This window comes from Megalops cyprinoides, chromosome 12 (assembly GCF_013368585.1).
Source record: "Megalops cyprinoides isolate fMegCyp1 chromosome 12, fMegCyp1.pri, whole genome shotgun sequence".
NCBI lineage: Eukaryota > Metazoa > Chordata > Actinopteri > Elopiformes > Megalopidae > Megalops > Megalops cyprinoides.
Window position 1 is genome coordinate 2,517,184 of NC_050594.1, and position 20,558 is coordinate 2,537,741.

Here is a 20,558-nt window from a genome sequence, read left to right on the forward strand (position 1 = left end):
TAACAATCATGGAACTTGCACGCTCATTTATTATGTCTACTCGACTATATTAAATTTTCCCAGGTGTTATCCTTAGTGGCTTTGACCTTCATTTAGAAAGGATCATTCTCACAGTGACGTGAAAGGATGCCTCTTGTCCAAACACAACCATTTCGTTTGTTTTCTGTAAATTGGCTTGAGAATTTCTTATAAAATTAAACAAAAGAACTGTGTTAAGCATACAGATCAAAACACAAAATACACACAATCATTTTTAATACATACATATTACACATGTGTGTGTCCCTGTGTGTGTGTGTGTGTGTGTGTGTGTGTGTGCATTCTGCATGACAGGCTTGTCTGAAGCGTGAGTTAAAACGCAGGAACACCCAGGCAGCAGATGGGGCGATGGTCAGTGATGTTGATCGGTGATGCTCGGCGGGGCTGTGCCTCGGTGCCTGTGCCACATCCTGTCCCGCGCCTCTTTCTGGGCAGATATTGATCCCCGGCCGGACTGGCAGCGCCGCTCTGTGCCAGCGGCTTTGATTTATGGGAGCGTTTCAGCGATCGGACTGAATGAGGGTACAGAATGCAGGCAGTCCGCCCTGCCAAAGCCTGAACCCGTCACCATGTGCTCACCCGACCCTCGTTACCAAACACTTATCGGGCCTGCATGAGAAATGAATCAGGCCCTGTTTGATTCTGTAAAGAATCAAGCTTTCCGCACACCCAGGGTTTTTTTTATTCCTCCTCCCGCTCCTCTCTCCCTCTCCCTCTCTCCCTCTCCCTCCCTCTCTCTCCCTCCTGATCTTTCCAGATGTTGCACAGGGTACCCGCAAGAGAGAAGCGATGGGAGATGTATTAATACATCCTATTGATTAGATCAGGACCCCTGACAGTCATTTGTGGAGATACCATCTGGCTGCTGTTCTGACGCCTTCACAGAAACAGGACGTGACACCTTATTAATCTCGACTCGCGCGCCGCAGACGGTTTCGCCTTTCCCAGAGATCCCGCTCTCCGCCGGCACGGCGGAGAGGCAGGAGGACCTGAAGGGTGCGAGAAATTAAGGTTATTACACAAATTGAGCCATATGGTCCAAATATTTCAGCGCTGAAATTTACTAGGCAATAAAAATGGCTCCTGCCTTCCTAATGGTGTAAATTACAGTTTAACCACCGCTCTAATGATGTCCTTCTGCCGCCTGAAACCACTCTAACATGAAGGACGTTGTTTAAAAAATACCCCCGGAAAAAAAAAGAGAGAGAGAGAGAAACGCCAGCAGCATGTTTACAATCTGTTAGTTTATCATTAAGAGCACAGTGCAGACTGCAGAAACGCTGGGGGCTCGCTGGACCGTGTCTGTCTGTGGGCACAGAACATGCGTTTGAAGAGGTGGGGTAAGAGAGGTGTAGAGTCGTGGGAAGGTTTTTGTGCCTCTTTGAGCAGAACGTTGAGTAACAACCCGTTCTTTCAGAGAACCAGCGGCCTTCAGAGGAGGAGTCTTGTCTCATTAGATCCGTTGCTCATGGGGTTGTTCTCAGCGGACAACAGGAGGCAGTTGATGCTTATTGTGATGTTCAGAGTGGTCTTTACCGTGTGCGTTTTGTGAACGGCTTCACAGACTTGTGCTGCAACACGACTCATGTATGCAAAACTCCACAGCCCTTGACACACACGAAAATAAGAAAAAAATAAGAATAAAAAAAAAGAATCTCATTTTATTACCACAGATTATAAAATTGTTGTCCCTTATTTTGTACTGGTAGTCTGAGACTTGAGTCTCGGCCTGCTGCAATGTGTCTTTGTGTTTGAATACCCTTTACCTTCCTAGTTACGACCCAGGATCTGGGTCTGAAACCCGGTCTTAGGTCATTCCGTGAAATGAGCCACATTCCTTCGCTGCAGCTGTGTCTGTATTCCACTCAGACATGTTTACATGTCCTCCTCTTCCTCCTCTAGATAAACGACGCACTTGTTGATTTTAGAAGAGAGGGGAAGGCGGGTTGATTTGCCCTTGGGACTCGCTGCGGGAGTTCAGCGTGTCTGCAGACAGGTCTCAGGAGAGGACTCGGAGACGAGGGGGTCATCAGCCCTCGAGTCGTAACGAAGGGCGGGCCCCCACTTCCTCCTGCAGCTGGAGGAGCGCAAATCGCTCTCTCCAACCCTTGATTCAAGGGCTCTCTGTGTGATTGAAGTCCTGTCTTGTCAGAACCTCGTATATAAACAGCAAATAATTAGTGTAGAAAATGCATGTCAAATATGCAAAGCCCTCTACATTTGCGTGAGTAGCTGATACATTTTTTTCCAGACAAGAAGTGACATGGTTTCAGATCTGTTTGAGGTGTGTCTAAGGTTGTAATTAACATCTGCCTTTGTGGTCGATATTATCTGAAAGGTCCATTTCAAAAAATGAGACTAGGAAGTTTGACATGGCCTTTATCACCTTTGATGCAAGAACTATGCAGACCCACAAATGGAGCTGTCCGTAGTGCTGAACCGTTTGTATATGTAACCAGACTCTAACAGGAAGTACATGCTGAAATTTCTAGGCATGAGACATGTCTGATTAGAGAATTTTTTTACTTACGGAGTGAACACATGGACTTACATCATCCAGCAGGTGGTGTAAGTAAATGTGCCAAATTTAATGACATTTATTTTATATGAACAGAAAAACCAGATGCGGGTTTGGCTGTAAGTAATGATGGATGGATTTTGTATTGTGCAATAAGTACTGGATATGTGAACAAAATGTAAGCATTAATGTTGATGACCATTTACACTCAGTTCAGTCACATGGATGGTTTGTCAGTTTGGTCTTTGTTTGACCTCCATTGTACTATGAGACCAGGTATAAATACGTGATACTTGAGACAAGATGAGACAAGACAAGATGTCTAAAAATAAGCTCTGCGTAAGTATTTTGTATCTGGTATTTTTAGCACCATGGAGCTTTTATTGCCACAGATGATAGTCTGTACACTTGCAAATAGCTACAAAAAATCAGCAGTCAACGGTGTGGAACCCTGGCAACCTACACAGCTGAGACAACCAGGAGAGACAAAGGAAAGTGAGTGGCAGTTGATGTCACAGAAGAGAAGTCAGGGAAACAGGTTTTATTGGACAGATAATGCCAGCAGTTAGGAGTGTTCACGTTGACCTTGTGATACAGGCGTCGTAGCCGAAGAGTGCCGTCAAGTGGTGCTAATATGTAGCGTGAGCCATTCGGCACTTCATGAATAGCAGAGGCATGGCAGGAGAAAATTCATAGTGCTGCAGATTTCTGTAGCCTTAACTGTAAAAAGAAAAGAAAAAAACGCAGGTTTAAATTTAAGCTAATTGTTGGTGTTGCTAGGTAATATAGTGTGTGTTAAAGAGAGGTTTGTTGAAGAAAAAACCGATCACCTCGTGCCGGCCGCATTTAGGAGAGCCCGTTTCGTGTCCCCCCCCCCCCCCCCCAATTAGCTCCGTTTTGCACACGCAGCAGCAGCATGCTAGGGCCAGGGCTGCTTATAATAAAGAAAAACAGGAAAATAATACAGAAATAACATGTACGGTTCATTTCCATATAGGAGAATTTGCTTTCAGCTGGTGATCATACATAAAATCAGCGCCCTCTTATTTTGCACAACATAGCAAAGATGTCTACTCCCAAAGACCTACGAGCGGACGGTGCAGGCAGCAGGGTGGTCTTTGCATTTATTTAAATGAATGGAATCTGAATAAATAGCCAGTGCTGGGGATCCACACCTCCTGTCGTCCTGCCTTTCCGGTCCGACACGACTGAAATACCGCATGAGAATGTGAGCTGGAGGAACCACGTTTCCCTTGTAGCACAGCAAGGACAGGCTCTGCCCTAGCCACCGTGCGGGAGGACAGACTCTGTTGTGAGAATTAAATCTTGACCACTCCAACGCCCTCGGCCTGCTGACCCATCCGAAGGCTCCGAGCTGCAAAAAACAATCATGGCTGCCAGTGTGAAGTGGGCAGGCCCAGATGAGGTCTCCCAGCAGTCAGCTATCCCCCTCGGTACGAGCAGGGGAGAACGGAGCCGCCGTAGTGACGACGTGATTGGCCCCCTTTCGCAAAGGGGAGGAGCAGCAGCGGCCTGCAGGGATAGCAGGAGAGTCGGCAGAGCAAAGTTACTGTGTTTGTGTTTTATTCTTGTATTGCACTGGCTAGTTTGAGCTTCTAATTAGGTAATAAGAAAAACCTGGAACTGGACTGTGTAATGAGGATAGTGGTTTCGTTCATATGATATAAGTTTGTCCCATTTTTGTTCTTTCAGTTCACAGTTTAGTCTGTTATTTGAATTGTCAGCTAATTTTCAGGATTCACTTTCCAAGGCAAATATTAATGAATGTGGTTTGTGTAGTTGAAGTCTGGTTTGTGTAATTGAAGTCATCATAATGCTGTGTATCGCTATTAGTGTACGTGTGTGTGTGTGTGTCTGTGTGAGTGTGTGTGTGTGTGTGTGTGTGTGTGTGTGTGTGTGTGTGTGTGTGTGTCTGTGTCTGTGTGTCTGTGTGAGTGTGTGTGTGGGCGGGGTGGTTTTGGTTACTCCACAGCATTGTCATAAATAAAAGATTATTCTTGTAATTTTGCCTAATGAATACAAACTTTCCTGCTACCTGTGAAAGCCGGGCTGCCGCTTCGTCAAAATGTAAATGCAAACGGTGGTTATTCATGACTGTGTGTTTTCAATCACAGCAGTTAGTGACAGTGTGTCTAGTGTATGGAAATGAGGAAGTATCGCACCTTTGAAGGGTCAAGAATCTCTCCTTTAAACTAATCAGCATAATTGTTGTGACAAATACACATGGTTATTCCTAATTAGAATCATCTTCTGGCCCAATGTGCTCCCACTGCTGTCTGAGAAAATAACATATATGTAAAGAGCTGATGAGACAAGAGACACCAGGATTCGGTGTAAAAAAAGAAAGCTTGAAAAGATTTTTTTCTACAAATGAGATATTCCTCAGAACCGAGGCATAAAGTGTCACATCTGAGCTAGTTTTGATGCTTCTTTAATGTATAAATTAACAAGCTGCCTCCTGCCCTGGACTGCAATGTGCAATGTTTGATTTTATCCACCAAATGTGAGGGATTTTGAAATATACCTTTGTCATTAAGTATGTAAGAGCTGCAGGAGACATATCCCAGTGACATACTCGTTGAGTGGAATTACACCTTTTGACTTTCCTTCTGCAGAAAGGACCCTTTTGAAATCACAAAAGGAAGACGATACCTTTCAAGCTTTGCAGGTCTATTATATTAACACAATAATTCACCTTCTACAGGGAACCATGCCCAGTCCTATCAGTGTAACCACAAACATTAAAGTTTGTACAGAGATGTATAGAGATAAAACAACCCAAGCCATGTAAATAACCCATCCCCCTTAACGGTGATTTTGTGGTTGACCCCAGATTATTGCTATACAACTGCAACAGTTGCTACTGTATTCCTAATAATAATAATAATAATAATTATTATTAGTAGTAGTATCATTATAGTAATAGTAGTAATAATCATAATAATAATAATGGGTACAGTTGTCCTGTTCTTCTAGCAGTCCTCCAATCCAAGAAACTAATATTTTGGATTCATGGCTGAAATTTGAAAGTAGTGGAGCAAACAGAACTCTGTTGCAATTGCTCAGACCAGCCATTGATTTCAATCATGTAAACAAATTAACTGGGGAAACTTTTGTCTCAGTTTACCTGGTGAAGCTGTCTGCGTTGTAATTTAACCTTATAACTAATCCCTCTAATGAAAACTTAAACATTTCCACTTTTAGGGATCTGAGCCATAAACATTTACTTTGAAATCTATAACAAAATCAATTCTCTTAGTCGTTTTTTAATGGCTGCCTTGAGTGTCTTGGATGAGTGAGCGTGGGTCGTTAATGCCGAGGTATACTTGTTTAGTAAAGTGTTTGATAGCATTGCCATCTAGGGGCAGGAAGCAAGTCTCTGCGCTGAAATAAACTGTAATGAAACAGCTGTTCCTATTGACAGTGTGCATATGTTTTGTGTTTTATAGTCCACATGCTTTCCATATTTCACAGCGTAAAAGATACCTTTAGCTGTCCCAGCGCTTCCCGCATTCTAATGGATTTGGTGTCTAATCTGTCGGGGGAAGATTATTGTTTGTTTTTCATCTTATGCTGTTGTGTTTTTGGCACTGGTTAAGTGGGTGCATTTGCAAAGGAATCCTGTTCCCTTTATTCCATTTCGAAGGGGAATTATTAATCTTGTTTGCCGTTAAAGGAAAAAAAAAAACACGGATGGGAAATAAATGTTTAAAAAAAAAATGGTTATCAGACATGTATTTTGCCAGCTTTGTTCCCTCTCGTTTTAAGAGCGTGCTGGCGTTACGCTAATCCTGTGCGTATAAGCAGGCCTTTGTGGAGCGGTGATATTGTGATCAGCTAACGACTGTAAAGAGTCCTGATTAATCGTGTCCAAACAGGAGACAGCCATGTGCAGTCTGGGGCTTGGCGCGCACTGGAACCTTGGTCATGGAACGTGCGGGCCTTTTCAAAGACTGTCATTCTGTTGAAAATCAATTTTAAAATTGACAGCATGGTTTTGCATAAATGTGCGAGTGACTGTTGAATTTGTCTGGCTGCGTGGTGGGGGTTGGGGGGGTGGGTATTGGTTAACCTCATGCATATGTATGACATGAGCCTTCCAGCAGCATTGTGGGAAAGTCTCCCATGGGTCTCCTGTTTGTCAGTCTCTCTCTTTGTTCATTTCTTTCATCAGATAGCCATCTATTTTTATGAGTATGTGTACATGTTCCAGCGTTCCCAAGAGGACCGCCTATTCACTGCAAGAACTGTGACTTGCAAAATATCCAGCAGTTTAGACATTTTTGAATTAAGAATAATTTATTGAAGAATAGGTGATGCAGGTCATGATATGCAGGTGAACTGGGTACAATGAGGCAGAGTAAATACATAGAATTGTTTCAGTGGCAGGTGAGTGATCCCTTTGACCCTGTGTCATGGGAGAAATATCAGGGGTGGTGCTATATAGCACAGACACTCTGTCTCTTACCCCCTTTCACATGTGCAGAATTTACATGCAAGAGTACATCAGAACACAGCAGACACATGTAGATATGAAAAGTGATTATCATAATGCTCTTGCTGGGCTCTGCCCGGGTTCTGTAATGACCTCCAGAGTAGGTACCTCTTTAGTAGGTACCAGCTAATGCAACTAACTGGCTTTGAGACAAACCGCTGTAAAATCCATTTTGTGAGGCAGAGGAAAATTATTAATAGAAGTAATATTACATAGAAATAAGACTATGTAAATAAGTTGATTAGGTATCCCTCTGGTTGACTCATGCACGAAAACCTTTTCATAGAAAATGAATAATTTTCACTGCATGTGGTGTAAACTGATGCTGAATTCATATTTACTGTTCATTTTCCACTGATTTGAAAAGTAACACCAGAAGAATGACAAATCAGATCTACTTTAAAGGGAGGCCAGAAAACCATATGGGTCACATTGCTTAGATCACCCACCTTAAAGTTCCTTTTTTCTTGTTATTCTGGTCTGAAGGGTGTCAGGTTACATAATTTATACAGGCCTGTTGTTTTGGTCGTCCAACAGCGTTGTGTTTGTATTTGTGGCTGTGTCACCAGTCTGTGCCCGATCCCTCCTGTGTGCAGGGCAGCAGTCAGCAAGCCCACGTGTTTGGCCTGGAGCCCTACACCATCTACAGCCTGCGCGTGGAGGCGGCGAATGGGGCCGGCAGCGTGTCCAGCCCCTGGAGGGTGGTCCGCACCCTGGAAGCCTCGCCCAGTGGCCTGGCCAACTTCACCGTGGAGAAGAGGGAGTCTGGCCGGGCCCTGCTGCTGCACTGGCCTGAGCCCGCCAAACCCAACGGGGTCATCAAGGTACGACCAGAGATACAGAGATATATCGTGTGAAGAACACTCAAATACACCAAATCACTGAGGGACAGATCCACACCATGTGAGGAACACTCAAATACACCAAATCACTGAGAGAGAGACCCACATCGTGTGAGGAACACTCAAATACACCAAATCACTGAGAGAGACACATCGTGTGAAGAATACCTAAACACATCGAATCACCGAGAGAGATATAGGATCAAAAATGACAAAGTATAAATGGAAGTTGTGAAGGGTTTAAATGAACTCTTGGTGTTAGATTGTATCATATCAATTGATAAGGCGTTCATAAATGTTAAATATATGTCTAAGTGATCATACTTTAGAAAAAGTGCTATCTGCAGTTTTTCTTTATTTAACAGTGCTTGGGACAAGTTAAGGTTGTGAAATGTTTTGACTGTGCTCCAACACTCTACAGAGACAGAATTAAGTCTGTAAAAAGAGCTGTCTTTATGAGTGGTAGCACATGACTGCTACTGTGTTTATTAAAAATGGTGTGTTTTAAACATTTTTACACGACCTCCCACAATGTGCAAAACTCCTTTTAGATGAAACCCTGTTATACTGCACTTCTGCCTCTACCTCTCTAACTCACCTCCTCTCCTCCGCTGCCGCAGATGTACAGCATCTTCAGTGAGGACAACCTGGAGTTCAGCGGTCTGTCTCGCCAGTTCCTCTTCCGTCGGCTGGAGCCCTACACCGTCTACACTCTGGTCCTGGAGGCCTGCACCAAAGCGGGCTGCACCAGAACCGCCCCGCAGCCTGTCACCACAGAAGAGGCCCCGCCCTCCTCCCAGCCCACGCCCGTCGCCAGGTGGGTGGGGGCCGACGGCGTGGAGCTGAGCTGGGAGCGACCCGCCCAGCCCAACGGCAGGATATCCCAGTACCAGGTGATTGGCTGGAGCCAGGAGGCAGGGCAGCTGGAGGGTGAGGAGGAGGAGGATTCTTGGCAGGTCGTGTTCAGGGAGAACAATACCCAAAGAGACAGTTTCAGCCATAACATCACTGGTCTGAGACCGTGGACCAGGTACAAGTTCCGGGTGCGAGTGGTGAACACAGCCGGCCATAAGGACAGCGCCTGGACAACAGTGCAGACCAGACAGGCCCCCCCGAAAAGGCTCGCCCCGCCCACTGTGACTCACGTGGAGGGCAAGCCCCATGAGCTGCTGGTATCATGGAGACCCCCGGAGGAGGCCAATGGAGTTCTTCTGTCCTACAGACTCCAAAGGGACGATTCCAGCTTCCACTTCAGCTTTGACTCCAGCGTGCTGAGCTACACTGACGAGGACCTGGCGGCTAACACCCGCTACAGCTACGCAGTCATCGCCTGCACTGCGGCTGGGTGCATCACGAGCCCCCCCACAGAGATCAGGACTCTAGAAGCCCCGCCTCCCACAGTGGTGCCACCCACAGTGACCAGCGTCTCATCGCACCACATAAACACGTCCTGGACCGCCTCCCCTGTGGAGAACGGGGACATCACCAGGTACGCCCTCCAGGTGAATGGGGAGGAGGTCTACAGCGGGAGGGGCCTGCACACGCTGGTCTCGGGGCTGCAGCCGCACACGCACTACCAGCTGGTCCTGGTGGCCTGCACTAACGGTGGCTGCACGGCAAGCTCTCCCACAGCTGCCCAGACAAAGGAGGCCCCTCCCAGCAGCATGCAGCCACCCAGCCTAAAGGTTACAGGCTCCGGGTCGGTGGAGATCACCTGGACCCAGCCGGAATTCCCCAATGGGGTCATCAGGGGCTACGAGCTGAGGAGAGATGGGGTTCCCATCTACTCCGGCACGGACACCAGGTTCCACGACTTCACCTTGCTGCCCAGCGTGGAGTACAGCTACACCGTGACCGCCAACAACAGCCAGGGCAGCACCACCAGCCCTCTCTCCAAAGCTCGGACCAACCCGTCGGCGCCCTCTGGTGTCATTCCTCCAAAGCTGATGCCGTCCAGTCCGGCTGACGTGCTGGTGATGTGGGACCCCCCAGCCCGCCCCAATGGGGAAATCCTCAACTACACCATCTACAGACGGGACCCCACAGAGCTGAATGTTGGGAGCTTCACCTACCCCTCCCAACATACCTCCTTCCACACTCGCTCTGTCTTTCTGTCAGGTCTGAAAGCCTATCACAGGTATGTCAGATAAGTCCTGACTGTGGTCTCCCCGCTATAGCAGACGTTTTAACTAACTGAGTGAATGAGAGCAGCCAGACTTGACAGCAAGCATCCCTTATTTTCAAGTAAACAACAAGTACTTTTTGTACGGTAAAATAATGTAATTATTTCTTCAAATGTTTGATATTGAACTGCGTTTAATGACACTGAATGCTCCACTTGGTGAGAAGTTTTAGGATGTCCAGATCATCATTCTCCCCCTCACATGACTCTTTGGCTATTTTATTCCTTTATTTGGAGGGGAAAACTTTGCTTCTTTTTTATTTTATGGAGGAAATAACATCAGCTGTTCAAAAATTATTATTCAGTAAAGTGTCATGTTACCATGTATGCCCCCCCCCCCCCCCCCCCCCAGAGCTGGATTAGAACTCACTTAAGAGGCTCAGTCATATGACTCCTCAGAGCATTCTGCTGGGCAGCATTGCAGCATGATGAAGTAGTGCTGAATATTTCGGACATATGCAGACTTGGTGTCACGCAGTGTCTTTGTCCTGCTTGCAACATGGCTTCCATTTCCTGAGGAAAATGCTTATGCCTAGCTAATTATGGTGTTGATGGTGGTGGTTGGACATTGATATTATCACCTTGTTGATCCGGCACGTCTGCGCTGGCTCGTTCCCCAGGTACGAGGTGAGAGTAGAGGCCTGTACTCTGCTCGGCTGCGCAGCTAGCGACTGGGCCAGGGTGCAGACACTGGAGGCGCCCCCTGCTGGCCAGGCCGCGCCGCTGATGGAGCTGCAGACAGATGCGCACGGGATACAGACAGTCTTCCTGCTTTCCTGGTCCCCACCCTCCCAGCCCAATGGGCAGATCCTGCACTACGAGCTGTACAGGAGGCAAGGCGTGGAGGAGGAGTCACCCGGAGGAGCTACTCTGGTGTACAGGAACGCCTCCACGTCCTGGCACGACACCAAACTGCTGCCCTTCACCTTCTACGAGTACCAGGTACTGTCGTCTTAGCCTTCTGCGCAGCTGACCACAGTAAACTGCAGGAAGAGCAGGAACACCGTAATGATAAACTAAGATGGGTGTTTTTGGTGGTTGAAGAGTGAAGGAAAGCTTGGCACATGGTTCAGAACCCGTTCCCAGAAAGCCATGACCCAATGCCACAGCCAGGCCAAAACCATTCATCCAGTTTATAGAAACTTAACTGATTTGTTTGTTTTGACAAAAATAGAATTGACAGGTCACATGTCTAGTGAAGCTATCTAATTGCTGTTCTGTAACATACCCCATGGACATGTACAAAGGTATGAAATACTAACATACTAAATACTAAACGCTGTAATAAATAGAGGTTCTCCCAGTTCAACCACATGTGGATCCCAGGGATTTTATAGTATCGAATGAGTTGTGTATCCAGGGTCCGGGGCTCCAGTCGTAATGAAATACTCATTCGCAGGGACAGGTATTTAATGGGGTCCCATATTCATAGTGCTGTTGTGCTTTGCAAGACCTTTTCGCTATTGACAGCCTACCCTTTAGAACAAAATAACATTAGCATTTGATTGTCAGGCGCGAGAGGCGTGGACAGAGTGGAGATAAATTGATAGTTTGCCTGATTGTTTCATCTTATTTATGAGGGGTAATTTGTGACACGTCGCGGGAGGAGCTGAGTGATGATGGACAGCAGGCAGGGTGATAAATCAGAGGCCACCGGAGCAGCGAGGATTAGGATCGAAGCCATTTAATTAGCTTCTACCCTCAGAAATTTAAGTTATCAGAAAGACCTTTCACTGTCGCCTCTTTTTTTTTTCCCTCAGGAGCTTGTTGACTTTATACAGGGAAGAGACAATGATAAAGTATACATCTTGTTACAGTCCCATGCAGGCAAAACAATTAGGTAATAAAGTGGGGAATCGAACTGTCAGATTCCTGGCTGAAGGAAGAAGTCGAGGTAAAATAAAATTACTACTGATGACGTTAAATAAAAAAAAATCTCACCAGACACTGTCTGGGGAAGAACAAGCCAAGTTTATTTATATTGATGGGGATAAGTGTGTTCAGTCACCTCGACCTCTCATTAACTCTAACCCCAGAACACTCAATGTCAGGTGACCATCACAATTTGCCGAAGCTGCTTTCCAGAATATGACTGTGTACGTGAATTGATTGTTTGTTTATGCCGTATTATTGATTTTGATTTCACAGGAGAAACAAAACCAATTAGGCTTAGCGAGTGGTGATCCTATCATACTTCTAAGTCCACTTCCAGGTGAAAAACAGTTCTGGAGGTACTCTGTAAACAAGTGGAATTTTTGTGTTCCAGAATATTCCACAGAACAAATCATCAAGCAAGACAGATCAGATTTATGTGTCACTGATGTTCAACTTTGCTTTATATTTGAGCCAAGTGACTTCTCGGATTCAAAGTACACAAACAGCAGGTGGGACTAATTGACTTTTAACCAAGAGATTCCTTTGGTTAAGTCTGACTTTCTGCCTATTTTGTTTGTAAGGTTTAGGGAAGATGTTCATGAATAAGTATGAGGAATGAGGTAAGATTAATGTTCAGACTTCGATTTTCGTTTGTCCTAATGCTATCTCTATGTCCTTTTGGCCAGTGGAAGTAGCCGTCAGTAGCACTGGTCTTAACTAGTTGCTACTGAACTGTACATTCACTTGCAGAATACGTGTCCACTGCCGTGACTACAGTGTCAGTCTGTAACCAGCTGAAAAGAAGCCCAGCCTCATCCCCTAATGCGTACAAGGACAAAATCCTACATTTTGTAGAAATGGGTTTAATGACAAGAACCATGTTTTATTGGCACTTTTATGCTGTTCATATATTTTAATTAGAACTCCTATTAGGAGAGCTGGCATTTGGCCCTTCTCATACGGCTAGGACACAATGTAGTCACCCAACAAGAGGAAGGGAACAGTGTCCCCTCTACCCATATAAACCCCTGTCCACAGGAGCCCAAAGATGTCATATTTTTATTTTCCTGTAATCACCTTAATTACATCTCAGTATGCAAGCTCTGCAGCTGCTGTTAAACTCTGCTCTCCACACAAGGACACATGGACAGCAGAACTGCTACAGAACAAGCGAAGGGCTTCAAGCTCGAAGCTTCTTAACGTTTTTCAAGAAATTCAAAGTCACTCTCACTCAGCATCCTTGTTCCAGCTGCTGGGCCGGTGTCCCAGTGCTCCAGGTCATGCAGGTATATGCTCCATTCTCAGATGCATCTAAAACAGCTGCGCACCTGGCGAAATCAGAAAAGTTGATCGTGCCATGGCAGGTCAAGGAAAGTTTTTCAGAAGCACTTACACGACACACACTTACAGTATTTTCCTCTTTGTGCTGGTTTTGCGCACGGAGACAGCATCAATCCTCATCCATCCCCGCGATCAGATTGACAACTAAGCGACAGGAGTCTGTGCGGTAAACCCTTTACCTCGGTGTCACCTCCTGCCCCCCTCCTCGGTGACCTTTTCGTCATCTGGGTGACAAGATGGCCTTTTCGTGACCCTCCCCCTGTCCCCACTAGTGCTGACACGCGAAGCCGACACTTCGGCAGCTAGTCTCCGGCAGGAATGCCAATTCTGCAGATGCTTCCTGCAGTCCCTGCGTATTGCCACTCATATCTATCATCCTGATTGATCACAGTGTAATTGTCTATTATTGAGGCTAATTTAACCCTATCTTCCGGTGCATCCATCTGCTGCCTCTATTACTTGTGACAATCTACAAATTACTTACCCATGCAAATCCTGACCCCGGCTGACTTTTTACGGTATTCATGCATAATTATACAAATGCTGCCAGATAAATAAGATTACTTCACCTTCCATGTGTTCGTTTACTCCTTGATCAAGGTGAAATTTAATTTTCATGTAGATTTGTTGAAAGGTTGTTTTTTTTTTTTTTTTTTTAAATAAGTTTTGATATTTGACTGCTGTTCCCGCCAGTGATGCATAGTTAAGATGAACTCTTGTAGAAACTTCTGTTTTCGTGCAGCTTTGTCTGTAAAAATAGAGAAGGCACAGCAGGCAGACACAGTCTATTACATTACGTTATCGTCACTTAGCAGATGCTGTTATCCAGAGCGACTTACATGAGTTACAACTTTTACATGGTATGTTATGTCATACGTATGTCTTTACAGAGACCTGACGCTGTGTTAGGCTCTGTGTGGGAAAGCCGAGAGAGAATTCAGGTTCTGAGCCCTCCGGTTTCTATTGTTTTAACTTACATCAGCTACTGAGTGATGCACACCAGTGTTTCTGAGGTATGGTCCTGCGTGTGCTATGTTTGACTGAGCTGTTAATTTAATGCTAATATGGATTTGACGTCTCTTTGATAGTTACTTGCATCATAGCAACCGTTGTTTTTAATGGTTGTGATTTACAGCTGGGGGTCTCGTTTGAATTCCTGACAATTTTATGACCTCAAATTTGGTACACATGTTCTGGTTGCATAAATTGAGAGGTGGATTAACACTGAACTCCCAAGGTTAAACACAGGACAAGGTAAAGTGAGATTTTAGTGTAGAGTTTAGAGTTTATCATCAGAGCTGCAGTTATGGTGACGGTTGCATTTTTATCAGGGGTCAGAGTAAACTTTTCTTCTCTCTCATTCAATTGAAAGTGGGTTTTAACATAACACATATACAAAATTACGTCAACTCCCACATTGATCTAACCATTATTTACAAGCAGTTTGAAAATACGAAATATCAATATGATAGATGCTCAAAACATTATTTAAACGCCAGAGTCCTGCTCCAATTAATCTCCCAAGTTTTAGGCAAGCAATGTGACAATTTAAACGTTACACTGTTTATAATTGATCATGCTGAACCTAACTGTAGAAAACAGCGGGCAGTTGTAAATACGGATTTTCTGCATAAAAAGAGTTAGCGATTGGTGCAGCCTCTGTTTTCTAACAATTGACAATGTCCCCTTGAATATCGGATACGGGTCATATGAGTCTTGAAATCCAGGAAACTTTTCGTAAATCGCTTTAGATAAATTATCGGGTCAGGCAAGTCTGGCAAACAAATAGGCTACATGTAAATGCGAAGTTGTTTGTCAGAGTTTCTGTTCACTTCTATCTAAAACGCAGTGAAATCATTCGGTGTAACTACTGTTTCTTACCGTGTGTGTGAAGTTTCTTACTGCAGTGTGTTTACTCTTGAAAATTTTGTAAAGACCAGACTGCGCACACCTGCAGTGGCGATGCCTGTGCAAGCTGCTACGAGGGGAGCGACTTTGCGGCGAGTAAAAAGTTCACTTTGCAGGTTGGGATAGGAGCAAGTTGGGGTGTTGCTGTATGAACGCCATTAAATCCTGTGCGGGAGTAAATCCAACATTTCATTCATTTTGATAAAATCTACAGCCCCCAGATTATCCAGAAAAGGCACTGTTCATGGTACAAATCATTTCAAATGTAAAACCAAACTGTTATTTTAATTACTTTGTAATTCAATATTATATATATGATATTGTAGTCGAGAACAAAGTTCGTACTAATGAAAATGCTAACGTATTTGTGTTGTTTTACAGAGTTCCTCACGGATTTTTGCAACCGTGGTACCAATTTGTTGTTAGTCATGGTCAAAGTTGGTGATTATTGGTCAAAGTATGGTGAAATGTAGAGGTAATCGATGTTGCATTTCGCCTGTGTGAATATAAAGCTGGTTCAAAAGTTGAACTGGGAGCCGACTCCGCTGCAACTTAAATTCAGTTCTGCTGGCAGGAATATCCCCCTTTCCTCCATATTTGTACATTCAGGTTCAGCGCGTCTGTGGACTGTGGCTAAGCGCGAAGATTTAGGGAGAGAAAAAGTAGGAATGTTATTATTTCAGATATCCGGCCCGGTTAGCAGGTGCCAGCCAGCAAGGTAACTCAGCGCGCCCTTCTTGCAGCTTGCAACGCGAATCTTGTTTACACGGACGCACTTAAAAAGCGTACGTAAAAGTTGTTCGGTGTTAGCCAGGTAGCTAGCTATCTAAATTGCAGTCATGTCTGACACTTAAGAGTATTGGAACAGCTTCGCTGTAAGAAAACTGTACTACAGTGTAACATGAGTTAGCTAGCAGCAGGTATGACACTAGCGTTTTTGTCTGATTATCTTTGATTATGCATTTTGCTTTGTTTCCAGGTGTGGGCGGTGAACTCGGCCGGCCGCTCCGGCAGCCCCTGGACGCGGGGTAGGACGGGTCCCGCTCCCCCGGAGGGCGTGCAGCCCCCCACCTTCCTGCAGGTCCACGCCACGTCTGCCGTGGTGGACATCACCCCCCCCTCCAAGCCCAACGGCATCGTCAGCCTCTACAGGGTGTTCGCTAACAGCAAGGACTCGCACACGCTGGTACTGCAGAAATGCGCTATCTATAACAAAATCACACGTGCATGAAACAGTAAAACAATATAGAAGATTTTTTTTCCTGTTTCACTCTTCATTTTTAACAAGCTATACCCCGAATCACCCACTACCACTTACAAAGTGATACTTATGATATTTTGAAATGGATCAACCTAATATACAGCTAGTATTTATATCCTTAGCATGTATATATATGTGTGCATGGCTACCCTATGTATCATCATTGCCTTTGTGTTATATAATCGTATTACATTGTTTCAGTTCAATATAAAACAAACTGGATTTAATTATTAAAGTTTTCCTCACATGCATGAGTCTATATCACACTAATCTCCAGAATCCTTTCAGACCCTTAGAGGGTTTTTAGACCAACACAAAATTTTCAGGCTGGTTGTCCACTATGACTCTGTACACTTGTGTAGCAATGTAGATCAGTGAGTGTCAGGTAGTTCTGTGCATTACGCTGTGTAAGTTTGTGTGTGCGAGGTGGTTCTGTGAGTCATACTGTGTAAGTTTGTGTGTGCGAGGTGGTTCTGTGAGTCATACTGTGTAAGTTTGTGTGTGTGATGTGGTTCTGTGAGTGATACTGTGGTAGTAATGGTTGTCTGTGAGCCTGTGGTGCCTCTTAGCCCAGTCTTTGTTCATCACAGACTGCTGATTATCGTTTAATCACTGCTGTAATCATTGATTGTCAAAGCAGACTCTACTCCCCCTGATTGCTCCCCTTTCTACTGTGAAGTGCTGTTTTTAGCAGGAAAGACTCGAGGACCGTTTACCACTGCTGTTAATTTCACCATTAATCATCTGGTTGTACAACTGCAGCGTAGCGCTTTCAGTCTGCTGTTCAGTGTGCAAACAGCCAGCCCCCACACATTCACAGACAGCCGCGAAAACCTGGAACTCTGCCTCTATTCAGTAAGCAGGTTTATGGTAGGGTTTTAGGTAGTTTTGACTGTGAGAACCCTCTTCACTGTCTCGCGCCTCTCCCCCACAGCTGTCTGAGGGAACGTCCCGGCAGCAGACGCTGCACGGCCTGCGGCCCTTCACGCTGTACTCGGTGGGGGTGGAGGCGTGCACCTGCTACCTGTGCTGCAGCCGCGGCCCCCTGAGCGAGCTGCTGACCCAGCCCTCCGCCCCCTCCCAGCAGCCCCCGCCCCGATCGCGTTTGCTCACCTCGCGCTCCACGCTGGTGGAGTGGGAGGAACCCCTGTCCCCCAACGGCATCATCGAGAGGTACCTGCACACACATATACACCTAGAGACGGACACACAGAGACAGGCATGTAGACACACTAAGACAGATATACATACATAAATACAGACACACAGATGGATGCACCGGGGACAGACACCTAGAGACACTCAAGGACATACAGACCCGTAGAGATGGACTCAAGGGGATAGGCTTATAGGCATATAGGGACAGATATACAGGCAGAAAGACAAACAGGGGCAGACATACAGATTCACAGGTACATACAAACAGACACACAGGGACAGCAAACAGATTCTGAGAAATTCAGACACACATACAGACTCTTCATGATATAAATGTTCTGCACACTCAGTTTGAGTTGTTCTGATTCTGCCATACCTGCCTGCATTTCAGCACAGTCATTCTTGTGTGAATAATGACAGTCTTTGAGATGTTGTTAGTTCTGCAGCCCATGCTCAGCCTCCTAATGCCATTAAGCCATGCCTGATGTTCTACCTCCTCTTTCCTCTGTCTCACCGCTGTAGCTGTGAGCTCCACATCCGAACATCCTGCCCCCAGCCAGTGCAGCCCGTGCCAGTCCTCTGCACCCCAGGGCAGAGCGAGACACGCTTCTTCGGGAAAGGGCGGAGCTTTAATATCACCGGCCTGCAGCCTTACACCAGCTACAACCTGCGTGTGGCCTGTTACAACAACATGGGCAGCACCAGCTCCGAGTGGACGTCCTTCACCACGCTGAAGGAACGTAAGGGATTAGTCTGTTTCATTTCTCACACACCGTCTCTGTGTGTCTGTTTACCTGTCTGTCTGTTCATCTGTCTGTCTCTCTATTAGCTCCAGGCTCCCTCTCCACTCTGTTTCTGTCTCTCCCTGTTGAATCTGCCCTAATGTAACTGACAATTAATATTTTCACCTCCAGAACCTTATTTTGTTGCATGTATTGCCTGTCTGTCCCAGATTCAATCTGACTTCAGTGCACTTTGTTCTTAACTTTGATTTGTTATTAACTGAAGCACTTTTCCCCTTGATATTATTTGGACTTTTTTTTCCTCTGTATCAAATCTATGTAGAAATAGAGAGAAATGTGCCAATGTTGGACATAGTTATTCCACATCAGCTGAACATTTGGTATTTTCAGAATGCTTTCTGAGTTTTTGAGGTGTCTTGAGGTATGTTGTTGAAGCATGATTTATGCTGAAGCATTCGTACTGTTCGTAAATCCTGGTATGTACATCCTCCAAACCCCTCTGACCTCCCTCCGTCCCCAGCCCCGCAGTACAGAGCCCCCTTCCTGGTGCTCAGTAACCTGACGACGGTGTCGCTGGACTGGAGCCAGTCCTTCTACCTGAACGGGCTGCTGCGGGAGTTCGTGCTGACAGAGAGCGGCCTGCAGCTGTACAGCGGCTTCCACAACTACCTGCACATCCCACGCACCTCCGATAAGAGTACGAGCTGTCTCCTGTGCTCTCTGTCTCCTGTCCTCACTCAGTCTCCTGTCCTCACTCAGTCTCCTGTCCTCTCTCAGTCTCCTGTCCTCTCTGTCTCCTGTCCTCTCTGTCTCCTGTGCTCTCTCAGTCTCCTGTCCTCTCTCAGTCTCCTGTCCTCTCTGTCTCCTGTCCTCTCTGTCTCCTGTGCTCTCTCTGTCTCCTGTGCTCTCTCTGTCTCCTGTGCTCTCTCAGTCTCCTGTCCTCTCTGTCTCCTCACTCACTCAGTCTCCTGTGCTCTCTGTCTCCTGTGCTCTCTGTCTCCTGTCCTCTCTCAGTCTCCTGTCCTCTCTCAGTCTCCTGTCCTCTCTGTCTCCTGTCCTCTCTGTCTCCTGTGCTCTCTCTGTCTCCTGTGCTCTCTCAGTCTCCTGTCCTCTCTGTCTCCTGTCCTCTCTGTCTCCTGTGCTCTCTCTGTCTCCTGTGCTCTCTCAGTCTCCTGTCCTCTCTGTCTCCTGTCCTCTCTGTCTCCTGTGCTCTCTCTGTCTCCTGTGCTCTCTCAGTCTCCTGTCTTCTCTGTCTCCTGTCCTCTCTTTCTCCTGTCCTCTCTGTCTCCTGTGCTCTCTCTGTCTCCTGTGCTCTCTCAGTCTCCTGTCCTCTCAGTCTCCTGTCCTCTCTGTCTCCTGTCCTCTCTTTCTCCTCACTCACTCAGTCTCCTGTCCTCACTCAGTCTCCTGTCCTCTCTGTCTCCTGTGCTCTCTGTCTCCTGTCCTCTCTCAGTCTCCTGTCCTCTCTTTCTCCTCACTCACTCAGTCTCCTGTCCTCACTCAGTCTCCTGTCCTCTCTGTCTCCTGTGCTCTCTGTCTCCTGTGCTCTCTGTCTCCTGTCCTCTCTGTCTCCTGTGCTCTCTGTCTCCTGTCCTCTCTCAGTCTCCTGTCCTCTCTTTCTCCTCACTCACTCAGTCTCCTGTCCTCACTCAGTCTCCTGTCCTCTCAGTCTCCTGTCCTCACTCAGTCGCCTCACTCACTCAGTCTCCTGTCCTCAGTCTGCTCACTCATCTTCTCTAAACTTCAAAAAAATGCAACAATACAAAATGTGCACAACACTTTATCTAGCACAGTTCAGCCCTAGGTTTCTCCCATCCACTAGTTGCCGTTGCCATTTTTAAAGTAGCCATTGCCAGACTTTGCTCTTGGCAAACTACTTGATTTGCAGTCAGCCGGTATTGCACTGTGAGACTGCTCGGTCTGTTTACCTGAGGCACATAGCTGTGTTCTGATCTCTGCCAGTGCTGTGAGACACTGATCATCTCTCCCCCAGCCTTCGCCTTCCAGATCACCTGTACCACAGACATTGGGAGTGTCAGCAGTCCCGTCATCAAGTACCACGCTTCGACTGGCATCGGTGAGCCTCGCACACCGGGCTGCTCCACGACGCTGCGTTCTGTGTTCCATACCTGTGTTCAATGACTGTGTGCTCCATACCTGTAACCATGTAGTATG

The 20,558-nt window shown here is 46.1% G+C and overlaps 1 protein-coding gene across 1 annotated transcript in view; it reads left to right on the forward strand.

The window, feature by feature from the left end:
• Positions 1-20,558, forward strand: part of ush2a (Usher syndrome 2A (autosomal recessive, mild)) — a 205,404-nt gene that overhangs the window by 182,287 nt on the left and 2,559 nt on the right. The window contains exons 61-68 of the mRNA XM_036542709.1: positions 7,670-7,897; positions 8,536-10,052; positions 10,718-11,039; positions 16,201-16,407; positions 17,417-17,655; positions 18,163-18,380; positions 18,904-19,080; positions 20,377-20,460. Of these exons, the coding sequence (XP_036398602.1) occupies positions 7,670-7,897; positions 8,536-10,052; positions 10,718-11,039; positions 16,201-16,407; positions 17,417-17,655; positions 18,163-18,380; positions 18,904-19,080; positions 20,377-20,460 (2,992 nt within the window). The remainder of the gene's footprint in view (positions 1-7,669; positions 7,898-8,535; positions 10,053-10,717; positions 11,040-16,200; positions 16,408-17,416; positions 17,656-18,162; positions 18,381-18,903; positions 19,081-20,376; positions 20,461-20,558) is intronic.